At 43.1% G+C, this 26,434-nt stretch overlaps 1 protein-coding gene across 6 annotated transcripts in view; it reads right to left on the bottom strand.

Annotated features, from left to right (window-relative positions):
• Window positions 1–26,434, bottom strand: part of LOC118793069 (attractin-like) — a 179,846-nt gene that overhangs the window by 942 nt on the left and 152,470 nt on the right. For 2 of the 6 annotated variants that reach the window (XM_036551023.1, XM_036551022.1), the window contains exons 28-29: window positions 21,277–21,391; window positions 19,250–20,057 (exon numbers count right to left, since the gene is read on the bottom strand). In XM_036551023.1, the coding sequence (XP_036406916.1) occupies window positions 19,933–20,057; window positions 21,277–21,391 (240 nt within the window). In that variant the 3' untranslated portion in view covers window positions 19,250–19,932. Of the gene's footprint in view, window positions 1–19,249; window positions 20,058–20,904; window positions 21,392–21,847; window positions 22,038–26,434 lie in introns of those variants that run through there. The other 4 variants (XM_036551021.1, XM_036551020.1, XM_036551024.1 and 1 more) reach the window with 3 other exon arrangements.

Consider the following 26,434-nt stretch of genomic DNA (forward strand, 5'->3'; position numbering starts at 1 on the left):
ATGAGGGCCTACATTCCTCTTGTAATCATACACACCAAAGTGGGAGGAGCTGCACAACTGTGCAGTGCCCGTGGATGTAAAAGAACCTGGCCTATGAAATGATAGAGAACATGACAGGTCTTCACTGAGGTGAGACCACTAAGGCTTCCACTAATGAGATCATAACCCACCCTGTGCCTTTTCCACATTCATTCAGAAGCTCCTGGGACCGTGTGGCTGAGCCCACACAGAATCCTTTGGGGTCTTCCACATTGATGTGCACAGCCCTTGTTTTCGGTCTCTGTGAGCTGGTGAAGGCGGCACCTGAGTATAACCACCATTTCTGGAAACATCATGACATGATAGTGACAAACTGACAGCAGGAGTCAAAGGAGGGCTTTTCCACAGCATTGCCGGGGGTGAAGATCGCAAGGCTCACAACCCCCACTACTGAGCATTCAAAGCAGTTGAGGAACCACATGCCTTCCAAAGCATTTTTGGAAATTTAAACGGCTTCCAGACTACCATAATGCATGGAGCATAGAGCTCAGGGGACTTTAAGTACCATGGAAACACAGTGGACCAAATTGAAAGATAAACACTGGTATCATTTCTCATTTTAAAAAGTGCTGCCGAAGGAAGAAAATCAATCGGTGTTAATGTCAAGGTCACGGGTGTTCAGAGGAGAGGTGGCTGCTGATTAGCCCTCTTCTCTAGGTTATTTGAGGCTGAAAAGGTATTTTAAAAAGCTGCAGTGAAAGGACAGCCCTAAATTCAATTTATCACATTCCTTAACTAACTCTATTCAGCACAGAACTGACATTGTTCTTACTTGGATGGCTTTAAAATTGCTCTTGCCCTGATGAGGTATTCGTAGAACTGCCTGGTCAGATGATTTCTTTCTCTTGTGTTTTCCAAGTGTAAGTTCAGTGTACAGTTTAAAAAGAATAAAAGGTTTGTAGGATGAATAATAGTTATATTCTGCAAGAGCTTGAAAAGATTTGAAATTTTCTAAAAAAAAAAAAAAAAAATCAGCGCAATTCAGTCATTACTGAATAACATCAGGGAAAGTGTTTAATTGGACATGTGGAGGGCACATACAGTCAACAGCCCAAGACTGACTTAGAAATGTCCAGCCAAACACTGGGTTATACTTTCTCAGACAACTACCCTGGAGCCTTCTTATTGTGCCTTTTTGTATGTGTTTACTTCTGTAAGAGACAGCTGTTCCATAATAGACACCTCACTAAAGATCCTCCATCTGGTTCTGTCCTTCCCCTGTACTGTCTGAGCCACAGCCTAGTCTCCATTAACTCCCAAATCCCTTAGTGCTGAAGCAAGATGCCCACTACCCTCAGATCAGTAAAGTCTCTCTCCAGTCTAGGAAGACACCTCTTTAGGCTGTACCCAGGTCAGCCCAACCTGGATTTGTCATGATCCTTAGTACCAGAAGTGAGGCTGTAGTATTAAATTTGTAGTGTTCCAGCAAGATGTTGCCTCAGGGTTTCTATAGTGTAAGTGTGTCACAGCAGTGATCAAGGTCAGTGTTGTGGTTAGATGGTGTGAGCCTTATTCCTGCAGCATACTGATTGTGTGGTACGTTCTACCAAAATCAATGTTTACCAATAACTGAGCAGATACTCCACCACCAAACTTGAAGACAGACATGATTTGCAGTTATGCATTACAGAGTCACATTTATTTTGTGTTGCATCCAATTATGGCTTTTAGTTTTATTTATTAGCTTGGTATTCAGGATTTAGAATTCAGACAACCTGTGAATCTGGCTGGAGATTGTCTGGCTTTTTTAAGCATTGGTAAGTTCACTTCTCAACCACACGGGGCAGTTATCTGCCACATCAGTGTCAGTTTTCCCGGCTAGAATGAACAGCGGATCTGTCTCTGTTAGCCTAAAGGCACGCCAGCCACGAATTGATAGGCACTTTTGTTAGAAGGGCGAGCCACCCCATCAGCGGCATGGTACCAGGAACCAGGCAGCACCTGGTGGGGGGAAGGGCTATGGGCAAGATGGGAATACTGAAAGCTACTGGAGCAGACAGGCACTTATATTAAAGAGAGAGGGAGAAGCAGTGGGGGAGATGTAGTGTGGCATCTCAAGGAGCTGCAGAACTGCTTAGCAGAGGGTGCCACAACAAGGTCTCTGGAAGCATGAAGTGGCATATCACTTGCACAAAGAACTTGACCCTTTCTGCCCAACGCAGATGTCAGTTTCTGAGAGAGAATCCATTCCTTCTACACACCATTACTTCATCATAGCATCCAGCCTACATTTACATTTACATTTACATTTATTTATTTAGCAGACGCTTTTATCCAAAGCAACGTACAAAAGTGCATACAGTAAGTATAATGACAGTACAGGGACAGGATGTGTACAGTTCCACAATGAGACGGTAGTTCTCAGCTGAGAGCAAAGTCTGTTTGAGGACAGAGTACTGGCTAATTTATACAACTACAGGGTATAGGGCAACTAACAAGATCCGAATCCAAAACAGTGCAATGAGTGCCGAAGTAAAGGCAGTAACAAAAAAAACACACAGCAAATTTTAACAGCACTGATCCAGATGGGGAGCTGAAAGATGACCGCAGACAGGAGCTGGGAAGTGACTGGTCGGGGGCGGGGGGAGTCCAGATAGAGTCTGAAGAGATGTGTCTTCAGACCACGTCTGAAGGATTGGAGTGATGGAGCTGTCTGTAGCGAGACAGGGAGTTCGTTCCACCACTGGGGAGCAATGGAGGATAAATGTCGTTGCCTTGCAGAGCGAGAACCTCCCACTCTGTCTGTGCAAAGAGCAAGACGTCCAGTTGCTGAATGTAGGGGCCAGGCAGATGAGTAGGGCTGGATGAGGTCTTGGAGATAGGTAGGGGCTGTCCTGTTGACTGCAGAGAAGGTGAGGGTCAGCGTCTTGGATCTGATCCTGGCAGCGACAGGAAGCCAGTGGAGGGATTTAAGCAGGGGAGTAACATGGGAGAATTTGGGGAGGTTTAAGATTAGTCGGGCAGCTGCATTCTGAATGACCTGCAGAGGCTGTATGGTGCAGGCTGGGAGGCCTGTGAGGAAAGTGTTGCAGTAATCCAAGCGAGGGAGCACTGTGGCCTGGACAAGGAGCTGCGTAGCGTATGTTGTCAGCCTACACCTTGACCATCTGGGTCATCATGCTGATAGCTTAAGGAACACAGTCATTTCAAGTTTATTCAGTATCCCAAAATTCCACTAACCTTTCTGTGCTGACCACAGTGAACCTGTCATCCTCACCACCGCATCTTAGTACTCTTGGGGCCTTGTGCATTTCTTTCCACTGCAAATCAGACATTATCAATGATCAAACTACCAGCTGAACTGCAATTCCACTACCCTTAACAATATGAAAGCCAGTGCCAACTCTATGAGATCACTGTCTTATTTGGTTGAACACATTTTATACCCATCCAGGTCTAAAATTGTTTGTTTATAAAAGCACATGACAGAGAATACCACATTGCAACTGAACTAGAACATGCAATTCTAATGGCAGGTAAAAAACAACAATGACCTGATACACGGGTCTCACGCAAGCCATTTAAAGCATCAGAGAAGTTTGAGATTCAGGTGAAGTCCAGGTTAAAATTACTGCATGAATGATATCTAATCTTTCTCCAGGAACTTGCTCCTGCACAATCAATACCACCTGGGCAGAGCAGTTGGCATGGTTGGAAGACACTCGTCTGCATTCACTGTGCATGTGAATTGCCTAAAATGCTCTTTTAATAGGACAGAGTGTATCAAACATTTACTCAATACATATTATTGATTTTGTGATAGATCTGCTCAGAAAATGATCAGAAGACCATTTGATTCAATAGTAAATGATTGCATAAATGCTCTAGTTGGGATAATAACTTCATGCCCTCTTTAAAAGTTATTTAACGGTGCATTTTCAGTCACCATGCTGATGCAGCTGAAGACTGTTGTTCAAGCATGATGTGACGCCCTTTGGGTTGACAGGGCATTCCGGGGACAAACAGCACTTTGTGACGTGTGTCACTCTGCTTCAGCGTCCCAGGAATGTCACCTCCAGCTCCACTGTCAAGATCAAAAGTCACTCAATTCCCCAAACCAAACAGGCTTCAAGTGCAAGCACCATGGACACATGGGATAAACAGTGGGGCCTAAGGACTAAGTTCCATGGAAATAAGGCACTTGAAAAAAGGCAAGTGACCCAAGCACACTCAGATTTAACAGCTGTGTGCACTCATGAATCTAAATTCATTTCCACTGTTGTTTAGGTGTAGAAAAATTGTGCCACAAACAGTTTTGGTTCAAAAAAGCCTTTCACAGTTTACTATGTGCGTGAATACATCCGATGCATACCATTCTCCTGGTTTTCGCACCACCACAATACCCACTTCATACAGCTCCTGGTTGTAGAAGTTAAATGTGAGCAAAGGCCATGCTACCATATGATGAGTATTGATTTCATAAGAACATAAAAACATATTATGATGAGAACAGGTCATTCGGCCCAACTAAGCTCGCCATTACAATTAAAGAGTATCCAAAACTGCATTAAGTCTGGACTTGAACACAGCAAGGGTCTCTGTCTCAACTTCATGACCTGGCAACCTATTCCATGTATTGATAACTCTGTGTAAAATAATACTTCCATATATCAGTGCGGAACTTACTCTTAACTAGTTTGCATTTATGTCCCCTTGTTCTACAGACTGAACTCACCCTAAAAATGTATTGTAGTTAACCTTATTGAGTACTTTTATAAGTTTAAAAACCTCTAGTAAATAACCCCTACGTCTCCTCTCACTAAGTCTAAATAGGTTAAGTAACTTGAGTCTTTCCTCATAGTTTTTATATTTCATGACCAGAACTAATTTAGTTGCCCCTCTTTGAACTTTTTCAAGAACCTCAATATCTTTCTTATAGTGCGGTGCCCAGAACTGCACACAATGTTCCAAGTCAGGTCTGATTAAAGCATTGTATAATTTCAGTATAACCTCCTTAGATTTATAATCAATACTTTTGGCTATATATCCCAGCATCCTCTTGGCCTTTTTTACTGCTACGGCACACTGCCTAGATCCTGTTAAGCTTGGGGCAACTATTACTCTCAAGTCTCACAAGTATCTGCCCACTTTTTGATGATGTTTAGGTCTTTCTGTATTACCTTAGTTGATTCTACACTGTTGGCTAGACCCCCTAGTTTTGAATCATCTGCAAATTTTACTACTAACCTCTGCATCCAGATCATTTATGTATATAAGGAATAGCAAAGGCCCAACACCGATCCCTGCGGGACTCCACTTCGTACAGGACCCTGCTCTGATACAATTCCTCCCACAGTTACAGTCTGCTTTCTACTAGACATCCAACTTTGAGCCCACTCAGTAATAGCTCCTGTAATTCCTGCAGATTTCATTTTCACTATGAGCCTCTCATGCGGTACTTTGTCAAATGCCTTTTGAAAGTCCAAATAGATAATTTCATAAGCTTGGTTTTAATCTAAACACACTGTAGCTTCCTCAAAAAAGTCCAGGACGTTTGTGAAGCATGACCTCCCTCAGCGAAAACCTGGCTATCATTTAAGCTACCATTTTGTTCAAGGAAACATGAAAGATGGCGCCGCTGTGTCCAGTTGCTGTCGCGGTAGTGCCGGTCGGACTGTGCATTTATTTGATTTTTGTCTTAGTTTTAGCGATTTCTTATGCACCTTTTAAGGCTGCACTGATTAGTTAAGATCGGAATACCCTTCTCAACATTGAATTAAGTTTTACCCACCTGGCAATTCAAAGTTTGGACACCCCTACGTGGCCGGAGGAGATCCTTAGGAACGCAGGCCAAAATAACAACAATGGAGGCATGTCTCTGAGGATCCATAGGAAAAAACACAGGGGGAAGTGAGCTGGAATTCGGAACAGACTAAGGTTGCAGGCACTACGCCCTCCTCTGCCCACTATCCTGCTTGCAAATGTACAGTCTCAAGCTGCATGACATCAGGGCACGTATCCAATTCCAAAGGGACGTGGGGGACTGCAATATCCTTTGTTCCACTGAAACATGGCTGTCCCCCTTGGTGCCGGATAAATCCCTACAGCTGACAGACTCCTACACCATCTCGCGTATGGACAGAACAGCAGAGTCTGGTAAATCCAAGGGTGGTGGGACCTGTTTCATGACCAACAACAACTGGTGTGATCCCAGGAATGTTAGGGTGCTTTCACGCTAGAGCTTTTGGTGTGGACCCGAGTCCGCTTAAAACGTTAGTTCGGTTCATGTGAAAGCTGTTTTCCGAACTCGGGTGCACACCAAGGGACCGTACCCGAGTCCTCCAGAAAACAGGGGTCTGGCGTACGGTTCAACTGAACTCCAGTGTGGTTCGCATTTGGTGTGAAAGCTATCCAATCTCAAACCAGGAAGTAAATGCTACGTGACAATTCACACTTGTCGCATCTAAAAACTATTTGGGAAATAATTGCAGGTAGCCACACTGTTCGGAGGGGGGAATAATTGCACTCGAGTTCAGACCAGCAAAATGGACCAAGTGTGAAAACAGCCTTAAAGTCATCTCGCCCCATCTGGAACATTTACCCATAAAGTGTCACCCATTTCACCTCCCCCGGGAATTCACTTCAGTGATTGTAATGGCTGCTTACATACCACCACAAGCAGATACAGATACAGCACTATCAGACCTTCATGATGTGCTTAGCAGTCACCTTGCTAAGCAACCAGATGCAGCCCTTATAGTGGCCGGTGACTTTAACAAAGCAAACTTAAAACACGTCATGCTGAATCTCCATCAACATGTCTTATGTCCCACCAGAGGAGAAAATACCCTAGACCATTGTCACACTCAGTTCAAGGGAGGTTACAAAGCAAAACTCTCTCCTGCATTTTTAAAGACTGACCATGCTGCCATTTTCCTGATACCGGAATATAAACAAAGACTGGTACAGGAGGCTCCAGTGACAAGAGAGGTCAGGCGCTGGACCGCCCAATCAGAAGACATGTTACAAGACGCGTTAGCAGATGTAGACTGGGACATGTTCCACTCCACCTCCAACGATGTCAACGAATATGTGGAAGTAGTGACGTACTTCATTGCCAAGCTTGTGGATGATGTAGTCCCTATGTCGAAACTTAGGACCTTTCCTAACCAGAAACCATGGGTAGACAAATCCATACATGAAGCACTGAATGCACACACTGCTGCCTTTAACAACAGTCTTCTGACCTGCTCTCTGTCCATGAATATGGACAACTACAAAGCGGCATGCTACAAGCTAAGGGGGGCTGTGAAAGATGCAAAATGATGGTACAGGGACAAAGTCACAGTCACAGTTCCAACTCTCTGACACCTGACGCATGGGGCAAGGACTACAGACAATATCGGACTATAAAGGCAATGTTTCCTCTATGGTGAGTGCCTACTGCCCCAACCGCTCCACTGATGATGCAGTCACTCACGTATTACACACCGCCTTATCCCACCTCGACATTCGCAAAGGGAACTATGCTGTTCATTGACTACAGTTCAGCTTTTAACACTATAGTCTCCCCCTTACTAGTCAGTATGCTTCTGGACCTTGGACTGCATAGCTCTCTGTGCAAATGGATCCTAAACTTCCTGACTGGTAGACCACAGGTGGTTAGGGTGGGCAGCCTCACTTCCACCTCTCTCACCCTCAACACCAGTGCTTCTCAGGTTTGTGTCCTCAGTCCCCTGCTGTATTCTTTGTACACATGACTGTGTGGCAAAGAGTAGCTCCAACACCATCATAAAGTTTGCGGACGTTACTGGCCTAATCACCAACAACAATGAGAAGGCCTACCTGGAGGAGGTGGAGGACCTGACAAAATGGAGGCAGGTCATCTGCCTCTCCCTTAATGTCAGTAAAACAAAGGAGCTGGTAGTTGACTTCTGCAAGATGCTCAACAGTGCCCCAGTGGAGAGGGTGAGCAGCTTCCGATACCTCGGCGTACTCATCACCGAGGACCTGACATGGATCACTCACACTACCACCCTGGTGAAAAAGGCAGCACCTCTATCACCTCAGACTGTTAAAGAAATTCAGACTGCCAAAGCAGATTTTAAAAACCTTCTACACTGGTGCCATTGAGAGCATTCTGGCAGGATGCATCACTGCCTGGTATGGGAACTGCTCTTCACAGGACCGCAAGGCCCTGAAACGGGTGGTGCGACTAGCTGAGTGCACCACAGGGGCTGTTCTAACTCCCCTCCAGGACTTGTATACCAGGCGGTGCCACACCAGAGCCGGTAGGATTATGAAGGACCCCCATCATCCAAACCAAGGACTCTTTCAGTGGCTATGGTCAGGCAGACGCCTCCGCAACCTCAAGGCCAATACTGAGAGGATCTGTAGGAGCTTCTTCCCCCAGGCCATCAGAACACTAAATGCAGCCCATACTGGAGTCTAACTTCAGTACGACGACTGCACCCCCATATATCTATATACTATTGTTAAGTTAGGCTCACTCCAAACACTGACACGAGTTGTTATATTTTATTTCTTTGATTTGGCATGCACTGCATCGTTATCAACATGCAGCAGGGCAGTCCCTTCCTCACCAGTAAGTTTAAAAGACCACTTGACAGGAAAGGAAGGTGATAGCAGGTGGCGGGAAAAGAAGAAAAGGTGGTAGAGGTTGGTTTGGCAGGGGCTGTTTTGAGGGTGCTTGTGTTCTTTCATTGGGAAAAAGCTTTCCTGTAGATGGGTTGTGTTTTTGGTGTCGTTTGGCCCTTTTTGAGAGGGGTCGCTCCTTGCTAAGTATACAGGCGCAAGATTGTACACCGTCTTTTTGGGTGAATAAGTTGGCTTTTGAAAGAACACCTGCCCTTCTTCTACCTGTGGATGCGTCACGTTTATTTTGCCTCATCGTATGGCACATCATGTGTGGGTTTTTTTCTCTTTTTGTGTTTTCCAACATTAAAAAATAATTGAACTAAGAAGACAGAGCAACGGCGCCGGCCAGGAGGCCTGGAAGCAGCACTGAACCACCCGTCATTGGTCATGTTCCTCCCAGGGCTGCCTTGACAGATGAGCCATGTTTTGTTTTCTTTTCATGTTCCATCTTGTTCGAGTTAGACCCGCACATTACAGGCACCCACAACACACACACTAGGTTAGGGCCCAAACCTTCAGATAAACAGTCTAGCTCCAATTTTTTCCCAGGTTTAGGTTTGAGGTATAACTAGACAGGGGGTAAGCCAGGTGTACACTGCACCTGTAGGGTTTTGGGCTCATAATACTATGTATATCTCTATCTGCCCAGTGCCGGCCAGAAGCAGATGGGCCCCCCCATGAGCCCGGTTCTGCTCAAGGTTTCTTCCTGATAGGGAGTTTTTCCTTGCCACTGTTGCCTTGTTGGCTTGCTCTCAGGGGGTCTCAGGCCTGGGAACAATGTAAAGCTGCTTTGTGACAACTTGTGTTGTAAAAAGCGCTATACAAATAAAAATGAATTGAATTGAATTGAATATATCTACAATCATCACCCTGTATTCTACAATAATCACCCTGTATTCTGTAGGTACAGTGCCGTCCACAGATTCATTTTATTTGTTCTGGTAAATTTGTTCTGGTTTATTTGTGCTGGTAAAAACCAGGTGCATTCTTTTGCTATCTCTCTTACTTCCTGCCTCTCTTACTTCTTGCTCCGTTTATCCGAAGAAAAGGCGGACGTATCCCTCTCGTTCCCCGAAGGCCACACCACGCAGACTGGACATGGACAGCCGAGCCGATGGCCCTGTCCTGGCTTTGATTCTCCAAGCTAGCGACGAATTGCTAGCAGAGATCAATAAAGTAAGAGCTGAGTTTCAGTGCCAGCAATCAGAGCAGCGTGAACCAGTTACCAGCCGGAGACAACTGTGCGACTGGATCCACCTCAATGTGTCTCCCAGAAAGAAACCCTCATCAGCACCGGAACCGAACCAGACCAGCCCTGGCTCCCCGACGACGGAACTGCCAGCAAAACCACCCACAGAACCGAAAGACTTGGGCCTCATTTCATGAGCTACAGTAGGCTATTAACTCTGGGCATAGGACATTGCATAGCTAAACAACTGACTGTTAGCTACATTTATGAATGTCTGTACATCCGTGTTTCAGATCATTACAAGTAATGTAACTAGCTATGATTCATTGTTCCTAGCTGATTTGTCACACACTATTCACACACTATTTAGTTAAGATACCACACAGAGACATAGGGTCTTTGCATGCATACCCTCTTGCTAACCCCCCATACCTTCTTTTAATCCGCACAGGATAACCCCGCGGTTATCAATCGTTCAAACATATCCTGTACCAGACACATGCTAACACATGCCCATAGGCAACTCAAACTGGCTGCCACACGCATGTTCCTTTGTTCTCTTTGAACATGTGTGTTCAGCGAGCGCGCACAGCACACATGAATGCGCAGCACATGCACAACTCAAAACAAAGGAACACACACCCTATGACACGCTCACACACTTGCGCAAGACATTCACTCATATCTACACATAAGTGTAAATACATACACGTTTCACTCATTGTACATATGACACGTGTGCCTTACTATTTTGATGTTATATCTCAATAAATACATTATTTTTCCAAGGTTGGCTGTTGTAATATTACACATGGAATGAATATTGTCAACCTCTACTGATCAGAATTCTAAATGCCTTCACCTCTTAGTTGAATCATCAGTGTTATTTGTTTATTTAGCTAAATAGATAATATTGTGATCTGATTAACTATTGATGTGGTGATTTTGATTATGATTATTAATTTAGTTATTAATTGAAGTTCCAATTTCATAGTTTAGTATATTTTATGAGACTGATATACGAAACAAAATTGAGACTGATATTTTATTTTAACCACTATGGTAGACACCATATTGTGTATGGCGCCTCCACATGTTTAATTTAATTATCCCATGTGTTTAAATATTCCTTACACGTAAGTGGTACCCCCTCTATTCATAGGCATTGTCCTTACATAATTGGTGCCCCGTGTGAGGAAGACTAACAGCATCAACATAATTGGTGCCCTCTCTGAGGAAGACTAACAGCACAAACAATTCTAACTGGTATCTCAAGTCATTTATCCTGCAGTGTGGTATAATTCTGACCTAGCTGTCTATGTAGCATTTACTCCTATCTAGCTTCTTTCTTCTCTTTATAGTATATCTTCCTTATATTATATTATATTCTTTAAAATATATTTTTTTCTATTGTGAGTTTTGCACATTTTTCTGTTGAGTTTTATAGCAGTTCTATCAAAAGTATTCGGATACCTGACCATTACATTGTAATGACATTATATTCAAATACATATACTTTAATATGGAGTTGGTCCCCCTTTTGCAGCTATAACAGCTTCCACTCTGAGTATTTATGAGGTCAGGCACTGATGTTGGACGATATATATATATATATATATATATTTTTTTTTTTTATTATTTTTTTTTTCTATTATGAGTTTTGCACAGCCTGCCCTGCTGCCAACCATCATTTCACTGCTTACTGTACATTGTACCTTGGCATGTGACAAATAAAACTTTGAACTTGAACTCCAAATTGTCCCTAATGATGGATTCCTGTAATTTACATGTGATATAAATTAAGCTGACGGGCCTATAATTTCCTGGATCGGTCCGGTCACCTTTCTTGTAGATAGGTACTACACTAACATGTTTCCAGTCATCTGGTATTTCTCCAGTTTTAAGAGAAAATAACTGTCAGAGGCTTGTAAACCACTTCTGCTAGTTCTGTGAGAACTCTTGGATATATTACATTGGGGCCTGCTGCCTTTTTTGAAGTTTATCTAGTACTTCTGCATCAAATCAATTTCCTCCATAAGACTCTGAGGACTGAATGCACCTGAAGGCATATGTGAAAACACTTCACTAGTGAAACTCTCCACAAAGTAACTATTTAGGATATCAGCAATAGCTTTGTTATCATAAACCATAACTCCATCCTTATTTTTTATACTTCTTATCTCATCCTTAACTATCCTTTTTCGTCTGTAGTATTGGAAAAAAGCATTTAGAGCTGCTCTTTGCATCTAGTGCAATGCCTTTCAAAACGCCTTTTAGCTTCCCTTATTTCTCTCTTAACTTGAGCTCACATATTACTGTGATCTTATTACTCTCTGAGCTGTCCAACTTGTATTTTCAAAATAATTTCCTTTTTTGTTTCTGTCCCGTAGCGACTTATTCATCCACTGTGGATGCTTCTTTTTCAGCTTCCCTTTTCTCAGTTGCAGAATGAATTTACACTGTACATCCAGAATAATCATTTTAAATGATTTAAAAATGCTCCACATTTCTTTCACAGTCTTGCCATCTAGAAGAGGTACCCAGTTTATATTCCTTGTATAATCACACATCTTAATAAAGCCAACTCATCTAAAGTTGAAAACTCTTAACTTGCCAAAAAACTTCAAATGTAATTGAAGTATGGTCACTTGTTCCGAGTGGCTCCCTACCTCAGTGCTGTAAATTCTATCAGGATTATTACACAGAACCAGAAAAAACAGTCATTTACAACATCCAACATCCACAGAACCAGATCTAGAATTGTGTTGTCTTGTAGGTTGAGTAACAGACTGTATCAAAAAGCAGTCATTTACAACATTTAAAAACTCCTCACATTTACCTTGACCTGACATAGCTTCCCAATTAATTGAAGGGTAATTGAAGTCCCCCATTACTATTGTCTCACCCTTCTGACATGCTAGGTTAATGTTATCAAAGAGCATACTGTTAACACTGCTGCCTAAGGCTGGTGGCCTATAACACACTCCGACATTCAGACCCTTTTCATTTTCCCCCATATTTTAATCTATATGACTTCACTAACACCAAGGGGCTCCATTCCTGGAATTTCCTGAATATTAAGATTATCCTTTACATAGAGAGCTATGCCCCCTCCTCTTCTATTGGTTCTATCTTTCCTTAGCAGCTTGTATCCCTCTACGTTATACTTATCCCCATCCCCTGCACCAAGCCACATCTCTGTCATCCCCACAATATCATAATTACTATTACTCATTACAGTTTCTAGAATCAAAATTTTATTTTTTATGCTTCTAGCATTCTGGGTGCCCTGGGGCTCTTCAATCCTCCCACTCTCAGGATCGTGGGCCAACTTGTCCTGCAGTGGCATGAAACGGTTGGTCATCTCTGGAGATGCCACCCCTCTTGGAATTGTGCACCCCTTTCTACCCATACCCCCTACTGTAACCCAGCTCTCTCACCCTATCTGGTCTGTATCTTCCTCCCCTACCCAGCTTTGGTGAGCGCATTATCTCCCTATACGGCGAATTAATCAGTTCCGGGAACTCTAACAATTCCGGATTTCTGTCCAGGTAGTTGGGCCTCGAGATCAAGAATCTTGTTCTCCAAGTGCTCAACGAGTCGGCAACCGTCACAGATGAAATCCGATCATCTGGCAACTCGCATTTTTCTCCCCTAACTGAACATGCTTTCCCTAAATAAAGATTTACTGCCGAGACAGAATTACCAGCTAAAAAGTGCTAAAAGCACTGAGGTGGCTCAGAACAGCCAAAGGCAGAAATCAAACACTAGAAATGCCACTTAGCCTAGATATAATAAAACTACGCTTACAGTTCAGCAAAAGCATATGCGCTAACACAACCAGAATGCCAACCAGAAACACAACCAGCAAATGCTGAAGAACGGTAAAAACAAAGTAAACAAACAAACAGGCTGGCTAGCTAAACTACCTGACTAGCTAGCTAAAGTATGTTACTTAAAGATTTAATGATTTACTCCTGAGAGGGCGAAAAACCACAAAAAAACCTCTTCTCAGTTAGAATATGTGCCGAATTAGCTACATTTGCTAATGAGCTAGCTCGTTGGCCAACACTTCGACAGAGGGAAAAAGTGGAAAATTCCCTCTTTGTCCCCTTATGACAACAAAATATTCAACTTTATGAGCGGATCAGACCTACTTCGTCACCTTATTTAATAGCAATGTGAATAGCCCCAAAATTTTATTTTTATCCGATTGAATGTAGGAGCACAATGACCACTCCACAAACACAGCACAAACTCATCTGGGCTAGAGCAATTGAATAAAACACAAGAGCAATCAAGCAGAGCAGCGCAATTGAGCAAATCATGTACAAAAGAGAGTTACAGCATAATGGGGTGAAATGGAGGATCTAATACAGAATGCATGTATCTTTACTGGAAGAAAGCCTCGCTGGTTTCCTCAGTAGTGCTCAGCTGGTATAGGGTTTAAACATGGAACAGCAACACAAAATGACTCTACATGGATGCCTGCTGCCTCACTTTAGAAGAATATACATCCAAAAGCAAGTAAGAGACCAAGATGAGTCCCCCAATTGAGACACATAAGCATGGCAGTTTTGAGACACATAAGCATGGCAGGCGGTTTAGTAAGTACTGAGAGAAAGCCCAATGTTATCCAGAATGTCAAATTTTGTGCAGAGAATGCATTGTGACACACAACTCAACATTGTTCAGAGGGAGATTTTCTCTGTCCTCATCCCTTTTTTTCTTACCTCTAAACAAAAGGCTGAATTGGAACCATTTTACTGCCAGTCATGACTGATTTCTAAGGTATCATATCCTGAAGCTTACATTTGTTTCAGATTAAAATGCTGTAAACTTAACAGTTTCATGCGTTTGGCCCCTCAGAGATATGCAGCTATACTTGTGCATTTACTGAAGGTATGGAAAAAAGTAAAGGACCAAATCCAACTCAGACTTTTTACCATTTTATTACAGACCAAAACTCAGTAAGGTTCTCTATATACAGGAGTAGTTACATAGTCTCTGTTAAAATCCTCAGTTTACAATTATCATCCAATGCTCAGCTCTTGCAGACATATTTTTAAATGAGTTATTTCACAATACAAAATGTTCTTCACTCACATTTTAGAGAGAAAAACCCTCCTCAAGGCTCTTGTGAAAACTCCCTGGCAATGAAATACTTTACAATACTTTCTTCCTATTTACAAAAAAGACAAGTGCAACCGATGCTAAATTGTACATATCAACACACCACATACTTTGAAGCCATTTGAAAAAGGATATTGAGGAACTGAGAGAGGGGTGGCTTTTCTCTCCAGTTTGAGGCTTGGCATCCAGAGGAGGATTCTTGGTACCTTTTAAAAGAAAGGGGCATGCTTCCCCAGGTACTCAGATTTCCATCCACCTTAAGCAAGCAGTTTCAACAGAAACGAGTGCATCTGCAGCGGGTGTTTCAGTCGCTTCTAACATCTCCTAAGGTGCAAAAAAAATGCCTCCGCAAAAGCAATTGAAGTGTGGGTGGAATGTAATGTAGACACACTTTTGAATCAGTTAGAAATCAGAAAAATGCATTTCTTTACCCTGGCTGTCCCTGTCTGTATGGTGTGATGTATGTGGTGTCTGGATTGCTGCTCTGATGGCGGGACATTTTTGTGAGTGAGTCAGACCCCAAAACTAAACAGGAGGCACTTTTTATGAGCAGTAAGATGCCTTTGTGCATACTGCAGAATGCTCTTCTTTGTGGCAGTGCAGGATTTGTTGGGTGCTCTTTGAGAACCGTGATAAATCTGGTAGTTGCTAAAAATCTATTAATGTAATGGGACATTCCCTTCAATAACAAGGCATATCGATCCAATGGGGATTTCAAAATAATAATAAAATACATTCACAGTCATCTGAGATAATCCTTCTCCTCAGAGACAACTGAGCAGCGAGATGATCAAATTCCACCCACTTAATGGTACAACAAGGAAAAACTAATCAATTTGCAGGTGATGTGTGGCTGTTTTCTCTGTTATAGTCACTTCATTCAAAAATCAATTCAAATTATTGCTAATAAACAGTGAGGGGTGTGATGAGGTCACCACTAGGGTGCAGGTATGACCTCACAAGCCACATTCTGGTTTGATTTATTTCCAAAAAATATAATGCTGTGTGTGTACAAAAAACCACTCTGATTGGTTCTGATAGGCCATCCCTTTATGGGAAATAACTGTACCGCTGAATGCAGTGCTGAATAGTCAACGGAAACGTCACAGTGAGACAGAAGCAAGTGTGCATGTAAATTTGCATGCTTGGAATGACAACCAGGAGTTCCCTTTGGACAGTGTTTTTGCTGTTGGCTTGTTGGCATGGCAGTAAAAAAAAAGAAGTCCGGGAACAGAAACAAAAACATGAAGAGCTGAAATGGGTGCAAAAAATGGCAGATGTTCATGGGGTCCACTACATGGGATGCAGTGCCAATAGTCTCAGCATGACGTAGTTCCACGGCTCTCTCTGTGAAGTCTCTACAAAAAAACTCTCAACACCCCAAAACCAATTAAACAACACATTCATTCCCTCATGTTTCTCAGCCTCAGACATTTGTTGCCTGGCTGAAAAATTCCGTCAGCTGGTACAACAGACACTTTTCTAGTAGCAGCCTCCCTGAATCCTGCCATGAATGTGCTTTTCCACCTTATTCTCTTGCAGACTTGGGGTAGAAACTCTCTGTGAAGAATGGGTTGTGATTTCAATTCACGAGATTGGAGACCACCAGATAAAAAGTGCTCTTTGGGTAGACCGTGAATGCAGTCGCAACCTCCTCACAGGTTCCTGTTCTCACTTGCTGGGGAATTGTGAAACACTATTTATTTCCAGATTTTCGGCATCTGCAACATTCTCTGAAATGTTCATCACTCATACTTCTCTCTTCAAGGCAAAGGAGATAAGGCCTGCATCTAGTGTCATAAATGAATACTAACACTAGTTTCCCAATATTCTTACAATTTGTGTTGGAGCAGTCGCACACACAGTGTGTCCTGTGGCACTGTCAAGCTCGTCTTGGATTTTGAGCAGAAAAGTGGTGGTGGTAGGGATGTGGTGGAGGGAGGGCACAACATTTTAACAATGTCTGGCTAAACCTGTGTTAAAGGGATACTCCAACATTTTTTGAATTCACTCATTTGCCTTCAACCCCAGAGTCTGATAAGAGGGTATATACCATTCTCTTCTCTGTGCATCCAATAACCCAGTCTGACGGCGCTACCGCTAGCCTTATAACAGTCTTATAAAGCAGATGCATACAAGGAACTATATGGCGGAGGTGCAGTGATTGCCTGCCCAATCAGGGAGTTTGAAAGACTTTGAGAAGTCGGTAAACTATCAGCTGGCTATCGAAACGATATGGCTCTGGATCGTTTGGCCCGAAGTAATCACCATCATCATCTGATGATTGCGCTCTCACAAAGTCTTCCATTGCCATTACCTTAGCCGCTGGCTACTTACAACAGAAGTTACAACAGGGTTTTCGGGGTACTGCAGGCAATCACTGCGCCTAGGCAGAGGTGCTTCACCAAAATATAGTTCCTTATATGCATCTGCTTATAAGACTATTTTGTTAGGAAGTTTATTTAGTCACTGAGGCTAAACGTATCCAATGCACTTACAGCAACTATGCTAAGCTAGGCTAGCGGTAGCGCCGTCAGACTGGGTTGGATTGGATGCACAGAGAAGAGAATGGTATATACCCTCTTATCAGACTCTGGGGTTGAAGGCAAATAAGTGAATTCCAAAAATGTTGGAGTATTCCTTTAAAGATACAGAACTTGATTGGGAAGCACAACATTTCTAACTTTTCTCCACAGAGGCCTTGTGGACCTGCTAACTCCACTGATTTTCAGCAGGACCAATAGACTTAAGAGCAGACTAGACAGCAAGAGTGTCACCTGTCAATCAATTGTCTCCAGTGTTCTCAGGCCTCTTGAAACAGAACAGCCTGTACTGGGTCTGAGTTCCCACTCAAATAAGCTGTAGAGAACATTCTCAAGGATGATCTCAAGGATGATAAGCACTAGAGCTTCATAATTGACCTTTAAACAATGCAGTTTGGGCAGACACCTAATAATGAAGGAAAAAACTTGAACAAAAGTGACAACAACACTCAGCAAAGTACACCATTCAGCAAAGTAACACATACTACTGTTAGTGAAATGCATATACCCAGAAGGATTTAATTTCACCATCAGAAAAGTCATTTCCAGAGAAGTCTAAATACTAACTGGCCTTTACTGAATTACTGCTAGTCAACTGCACGTGGTTGTATGACGGATCAGGATGTGCAAGGAAAAATAAACATTGATCTTGCACAGCCTTTTCAAAAAATGGAAAATATCCAATCCTGCCAAGCGTTAAGCATGCATTTCTGAAAACAGAATTTCTAAACCAAAGGAAGTACAGTAGCAGCACCGTTTCATCTGCTTTTGATGTTCTCCCTGCTGCATTACCTTGGATGAACTCTTGCTCATGACTCAAAGATCACCACCGGAGTCTGAGCTTTTCTACCCTGAGCGGAAAGGCATGCCAAACTCTCTTCACTTTGCATTTAAAGTTCTGTCCTGCTCATCAGCACTTCAGAGTGCAGGGAGGGGGGTGGACAGATAACATCCGGATAACTCCAACAGCAGTCTCCAGAATGCACTGCTAAGCTCAACCCAAGTGCTGCCTTCGTTCCAGGTGTGATCACTCCAATGGGCATGTGTAGGAACCAAAGTCTAGTTCTGATTCCAGATGCTGATCCTGAATCCAATATGCATAGAATCACTGTAAAAGCCAGTTATCCAGAGCTAACATTCCCTCCCAGTTCAAACAGCCACACATAAAGGGTCTTTATTGGAACTGCCTTTGAATATTGAGTCATGGGTATTAGGTCCTCGTTAAATGTTAAGTAAGCTGCACCGGTCATTTTTTACATGTATGCCTGGACAATTAAGGGGAAATCCCTCAACATAAATGCAGGAGGGTTGGAGGCTCTGGGACAGGCAAGGGCCACCCATTCAGTTTGTGTCAGTACTCCAGCCTGAGCAGCTGGTTTCTCCCTGTCTGTCAGTGTGGGTGTGTCTTTTGTTTGTTTTTTCCTGTGCCATGTGCTTTTGTTTTGTTTTCAGCCATCGCCCTACCTCCTGTCCTGCCTATCTGCCCTGCTGCCACGCCCACCACCTGAAGCCCATCCTGCACACCTGTTTCCGGTTCTCTCATCACCAGCCCATGTATCTATACCCTGCTGTTTCCTTTGTTCTTTGCCTGATCGTCTCAGCTTTATTTCTTGTGTCGTTCTCGCCGTTTGTTGGTTTTGATCTGTTTGGCTTTTTGACTCTGCCTGTTCCTGAATCTCCCTTTCTGCCTGCCGTTTTTGATACTGTGTTTCCCCTGTGGATTTTTTGGTTACTGACTTTGGACTGGTTTTTTCATTACGACTTTGCCTGTGCACTTGGACCTGTAATTAAAGGTTTGTTTGTTTCTCTCTCCCTCGCACCTCAGTCTGCTGAAAGCTGGCTGCAGATTGAAGTACCAAGGACTGCAGCACGAGCATGAAATCTGACTGAGCATCTTCCGTCTCACTGGCCAATTGCAAGACCTGGGCCATGGGATCTGTTCCACAGACAACACCCATGGCCATGATCACTGTTCTGCTGGGACAGCTCCTGTTCTTGGGGAACAGTGTCCGTAACAAATCAAGGTGAATTATGCCATTTCTCATAATGGTAAAACAGAATAAATAAAGGAAAGCATTATGCAGATAAATGACAGGAGAAAAGGCCGCAGAAAGAAGACGGAAGGAGTTCCAAGGGTGAAAACCCCCTGGGAGCACAGCCAAGTAGCAGCTCAGCTACAGCACCTTCCAGATGCAAACAGGGTTCAGACTTCAGGGTTCGTTCTGTCCATCCAATGCAGTCTTATGCCTTGGATGTCACCAGTCCACTGTGGAGTCCCAGTTTCACCTCTCTACCCAGCTGATTTCTTATCAATCTCTGCACACAGCCATGCTCCTACAACAGGCCCTTGCTATACGGGGTGGTCCTCCCACACAGCCCTCCCCCTGCCCCTATCTGTAGGCCCCTGATGTGGGAGGGACTGGAGGAGGATCAGATGCAGGTGGCTGGCTGTGCTGTTGGCTGGTGCTTGCGGTTCCTCACACCTCCAGACTTCTCCTTGTAGGCCAAACACATCTGCTGAGACACATCAACCAGAGCACTGGCTACAGCCAGACCTGCAGCAAGGGAGATAAGCATACTGCTTTCAGGAGGGGGGGTGGGGAGTGAAACACAAGGCAGCTTAGACCATCCCACTGTTATTGGTACAAATGACAATTCTGAACATTACACATTGTGCACAAAGCAAGGAAGACAATCTGCATGCACACCATTTACAAATGCCTCCTCACTTAGCTGGCTCTTTTCATTGGCTGCCATTAGTCCAAACTCCTCAGCTGCGATAACAGAAAACAGTGATGCATCTTCGGCAAGTAACCACTGAACTAAAAGTTTGGACTAATCTTTACGGAGGCCTGTTTCTGAAGTTGTGGTCAAACTTAAATGCAATCTTCAGCCGAGATCTATTATTAAACAAATTAAGCAATTAACCACTATGAGGAAAAGAACAGCTAAACATTACAGTTATAACAGTGACTGTGCTCTGTATCTATGAATGAAAATGGCTTCCTTTAAAAAGTACAAGACTGAAGGAGTAGGAACACCTGCAGTCTTCTTTGGACAGCAGCCCCTCGCACAGCTGGTGACACTTGATTGACATACTTGTGGTGTCCATGGGGACCGTGAAAGCACACCTGAACAGCGGCTACAAATGAGCGCCCTGCGGGTCTGTCGGACAGAAAACCCCATTAGGCATTCGAACACTCGTGTGTCCGTCAGCTCCCAGCAGATGGAGGCATGGCATTTCTCATGTGCGGTGCACCTTCCACACTTTGTCCAGGGGAGGCCCAGTGCTCACTGTCAAACAGTGTGGCTGCCAGAGCTTCAGAGGTACAGCGGATCATGAAGCAGATACCACCGCTAGGAATACTTCCAGGTTAACAATTCTGAGGAAAGAGTGGCCTTTTGATTTCCTGGAGCTTAGAGATAAGCCAATAGTAAACAGACCCAGGGGCAGGGAGTAGAGCCTCCATTTGGTGCAGGCAGAGGCAGAGGCTCTGTCAGATGGGGCCAACAGAGGAATGAAAGCATCCCAGAGCCAAAGAGTACACAACAGTCAGAGAGAGAGAATAACAGTGCTGTGAAGAGTTAGAGGGATGAATAAAAGAGTGGAGTCAGGAGCGGGAGACAGACACGCACACACATACACACATACACAGAAGTAATCGTTTATGGCTGCTGAATAGACGAGGAGAGACAGAGTAGAAGACTCAGAGTTTAAGAGAAATACAGTAGACAGACTGGGAGATCGGGATGAGTGGTTGCAACAGAACTCACCAGATTGGCCAGGCGGGGGGACACCCCCCGACCCCCTGGGCAGCCGGACAAAGATGGACAGCACAGTGGCCTTGTTCCCGAAGCAGGGCTCCAGTGCAATGGGCCTGGGGACTGTCTGAGAGGGCAATCAGAACAGAGGTCAAAGATCAGGAGTACGGCTACCATGACAGCCTATGTCTCTAACATTGGCCTAAATTTATGCTCTGAATTATGATGAAAGGACTCCAACGAAGTGCTCAGTGATAGCCAGTGAACACCAAACTCACTTTTAAAGCGAGGCTTTCACATGGTAAAGAAGCCACATCTTCCCAGCATAAAAACGTCCTAAGAACCAAGGACTGAAACACTTGAAAAATGCGTAATGCGTATTTCCTGCATTACATGCGCACAGTGAATGTGCAGACCCGATCAGTTTAGCTGACAACACTCCCTGGAGACCCGCCATGTACATGTCAACCTACACAACATTCACTGTGAACTGTAAGTCACTGCTAATTACATAGCTCTTCTTTATCATGCTGAATACATCAGCGCCCACTTCACGAGAATGCTGTACTCACGAGTGCTGCCTTGTGATCCTCTATCCTATCCCCAATTCCTTTCAATATCACCTGGGTGTTTCTCGGAATGAGCGGGTGTCAGCTGAATTCCTCCGTAGCAGTTATTATGCCCGAAGAGGCTGGGCTAAGTTAGTATTCAATCTGCCTTCTCTCACCCCGATGCTGGCCATGCTCTGACTCAGAATGTCTCTGCCTCGGTTCCTGCAGTGATGGAGGTAATGTAAAAGTCCTTTAGAAAATGGGACTACAGAACTCTTAATGCTGACAGGGTGTTACCATCACTTAGCTTCAATTAGCAATTCAAAAATTTTTGGTGAGGGCCAAAGCAGACTGGTGTCCTGTGACTTAAGGAGGGATTTGATTAAGCTGGAGAGGAGGCTAATTTGAGTTTTCTGTTTTTTTCAGTGTGAGAGTGATAGACACACAGAGGTATGTCGAGCCTGTCTGTCCGGACATGGAATGTCCTGTGTGCTGCTGAAGGGAGAGCTGTGTCATGGTGCAGCGTTGGCACAGTCTCTCTGTGGTCAGCATGGTTAGCACAGTCTCTTCATGGTCAGTGTAGTTAGTGTAGTGCCATAGCAGTCACAGAAGTTGCCATAGTGTCTCAGCAGTTGTTGAAGATGGCATAGTATCTCAGTGGCCTTGTATCTCCGTGATCACTGCAGTTAGCATCGTATCTCAGTGGTCATTGCAGTTAGCATGGTAGCATCATGGTTAGCACACTGTGTTCTGAATTATGAATAGGCACTTCCATATCTTGTAGCAAGCTCTGAGAGAATTAAAGATCCCACCTTGCAAAAACATAGTGTTGACATGACACTGTTACATCAAAGCAATCAGCCCTCATGACTTTGTGATCAGACAGGCCACCCCTGTCTGCAATGCTCAATGGTCAGCCATAGTTGGCCTTTCTCAGGATCAGGCAGTTTGAAGGATTCAAGCAGATATTTCTAATAACCTTTCTCGTAAAATCACTTGTGTTGTCTATTCTCTGAGCAACACAGGTGTCCTTTGACATTTCTTCAATAAAACTGCGATGACTGGATTACAAACCGCGCCTTTTCACAAAAGGACACAAGGACACTATGTTTATAGGGAACACTGTGCAAACATCACACTAGGGCTTCATTCAATGGGAAGGCTTATGGAGACCTCAAGCAGGAAAGGAAGAATATGTCACTGAATCAATCAACTACAGAGCAGATCTTATGAGATAGTGAGTGTGTGCACAAATGATTGTGTGTGTATGTGTATGTGTGCGTGTGTGTGTGTGTGTGTGTGTGTGTGTGTGTGTGTGAGAGAGAGAGAGTTAGTTTGAGTCAGCCAGGTCTCCAGAAACATCATACACTTTTGTATTCAGCAGCTAAATGAAAGAGATTGTGTTTCAGACACTGGAGCAGGAAACTCTGGTGTTTGGAAAGCTTCCAGCCTTGTGCCAAAAGTTGGAGGATGAAACGGTAAACAGGAGGCCCAGAAAATGCAGAGGGCATGCCAGGTGTCAGGTGCTCTGATTGGTTGATACCCAGCCAGTTTCAAGCAGTTTAATTGGTCTGCTTATTTCAAGTGGTTAAATTAGTCAATATAGGAAGCACAGCATTCACGCCCAATTCTGACCCACTTTATATTTGTTAAAAACTGGGTGTGTCCTAACACAGTTTCCTTTTTAAATGGAGGTGGGCTCCAGCTGAGAGGCCTTGAGGAGTTTTGCCTGCCAGGGACCTTTTCATCTCTATTCAGCTTCGCAAAATTCCCACAGGGATTAGCAGTACAGGCTAACAGACAAGTGGAGGCATCACCATGACTAGGCCTTTGAGACAGTATTAACGGTAATGTACGTGACTACCGTGACATTTTAGAAGACAATATATAATAACAACAATACAAACAATGAAGCATACTGCTTACATGTAATTATATTGCAGACTTCTTCTGTTATTGAGCAGGTAATGCTCTACCTATCTCACTGTTCATGCTGACCGATTAGGCCACAGCCCAGGTCAGGAAGTAGACGAGCTATCATGGCCCTGGAAAACCCAGTCTGAAAATAGATAGCACAGAATGTAGTACAGTATGTGTAGCATCTTTTCATGTGTGTTTCTGTATAAATAAATTACTTGTTTTTTGAGGTTGTCTCAGAACACATTACTTTTTCAAAGGGGCTGGCAGGTACTCTTGTTAACCTCCAAAGGAGAGTGTTCATGGTGTTGATGTTGTTGTGGGCGTTTTAGATTTCTCCTTAATAATATATATATATGTTAGATCCATGACCACATATATACAGCGGGGAAAATAAGTATTGAACGTGTCAACATTTTTCCCAGTAAATATATTTCTGATGGGGCTATTGACATGAAATTTTCACCAGATGTTGGTAACAACACAAGTAATCGACACATACAAAGAAATCAAAACAAATAAGTCCATAAATTAAGTTGTGTAATAAAGTGAAATGACACAGTGAAAAAGTATTGAACACGCTTGCTGAAATTTATTTAATACTTAGAAGAAAAGCTTCAAGCTTTTAGCTTCAAGACGCCTCCTGTATGGAGAAACTAGTCGCATGCATTGCTCAGGTGTGATTTTGGCCCATTCTTCCACACAAACTGTCTTAAAATCTTGAAAGTTCCAGGGGCCTCTTCTATGAACTCTGATCTTCAGTTCTTTCCATAGATTTTCAGTTGGATTCAAGTCAGGCGGTTGACTGGGCAGCTTTATTTTCTTTCTCTGAAACCAATTGAGAGTTTCCTTGGCTGTGTGTTTGGGATCATTGTCCTGCTGAAATTTCCACCCTCGTTTCATCTTCAGCATCCTGGTAGATGGCAGCAGATTCTTATCAAGAATGTCTCGGTACATTTCTCCATTGATCCTTCCTTCAATTATATGAAGTCTGCCAGTACCATATGCTGAAAAACAGCCCCACACCATGATGTTCCCACCTCCAAACTTCACTGTTGGTATGGCGTTTTTGCGGTGATGTGCAGTGCCATTTCTCCACCAAACATGGTGTGTGCTATGACATCCAAAGAGTTCAATTTTGGTCTCATCTGACCAGACTATATTCTCCCAGTATTTCATAGGCTTGTCTAAATGTTGTGCAGCAAACTTTAAACGAGCTTCAACATGCTTTTTCTTCAGCAATGGAGTCTTGCGTGGTGAGCGTGCATAGAGGCCATGGCGGTTGAGTGCATTACTTATTGTTTTCTTTGAAACAACTGTACATGCTAATTCCAGGTCTTTCTGAAGCTCTCCGCAAGTGGTCCTTGGCTCTTGGACAACTCTTCTGGTTATTCTTTTGACTCCTCTGTCAGAAATCTTGCAAGGAGCACCTGGTCGTGGCCGGTTTATGTCTAAATGATGTTCTTTCCACTTCTGGATAATGGCCCCAACGGTGCTCACTGGAACATTCAGAAGTTTAGAAATACGTCTGTAACCAATGCCATCAGTATGTTTTGCAACAATAAGGTTGCGAAGGTCTTGAGAGAGCTCTTTGCGTCTACCCATCACGAGATGCTTCTTGACACCTTGGTAATGAGAAACCTTTTTATAGGACTAAACCAGCTGATATTAATTTGCACTGATAGGGGGCAGGATTGCTTTCTAAATACTGACAGATTTCAGCTGGTTTCTTGGCTTTCCATGCCTTTTTGCACCTCCTTTTCTTCATGTGTTCAATACTTATTCCCTGTGTCATTTCACTTTATTACACATAACTTAAATTATGGACATATATGTTTTGATTTCTTTGTATGTGTGGATTACAATCCATGTTTCAGATATACTGCAGATATGTGAAACCACAAATACTGTGCAATAAAATCTACACAACAATCAGGGTTGGGAGGGTTACTTTTAATATGTATTCCACTAAAGATTACAGAATACTTGCCCTAAAAGGTAATTTGTAACATATTCTGTTAGATTAGTCAAGGTAAGTAACATAATCTGGTATTCTCACAAACTATGTCCAAGTGATGTCAAAATCTAAATAGCTAAACTTGAGTGATTTTTTTTACTGCAATACATAAAATACAGTCTATATTTTTTAAATTATGATAACATTTCACATGAAAAAAAAACATTTAAAGCATTTTATTAAAGTTTTATAAGGACATGCACATTACCGATATGTTTCATGATGAAGGAAAAAGACTAATTAAAAGGTCTCTTTTACTGAACTTTTCGCATTTAGACAAACAGGTGCATGAAATGATCGCAACAGTACATTAAAAGTAGTTTTCAAAATATTTTAATATACTTTTTAAATAAATTTTAAATAAAATTATTTCTTTGTCAATTGAAACCGTTCTTAACATTTTTTTAAAGAATGTTCATCCAACTAAGGTTCTGTACACTTTTTAGAATGTTCACTTAGCATTGTTGTGGCTAACATTTTGGCACCCTCATGTTAAGCCTATGGCATTTCATCGCAGTTTCTTCAGAATTGTAAATATTAATTAAAAAACTGTACATTACGAAAACATGAATTAGAAAAGGCACGAGCACCCTAAATACACTGTGAGTGATAAAGGAGTAGCTTAGCAATTTAATGTATTATATGCATAGTCTAAAACTGTGGGAGTAATTGCAGTTTTTAACAT

The sequence above is a fragment of the Megalops cyprinoides genome, chromosome 18 (assembly GCF_013368585.1).
Source record: "Megalops cyprinoides isolate fMegCyp1 chromosome 18, fMegCyp1.pri, whole genome shotgun sequence".
Lineage (NCBI taxonomy): Eukaryota > Metazoa > Chordata > Actinopteri > Elopiformes > Megalopidae > Megalops > Megalops cyprinoides.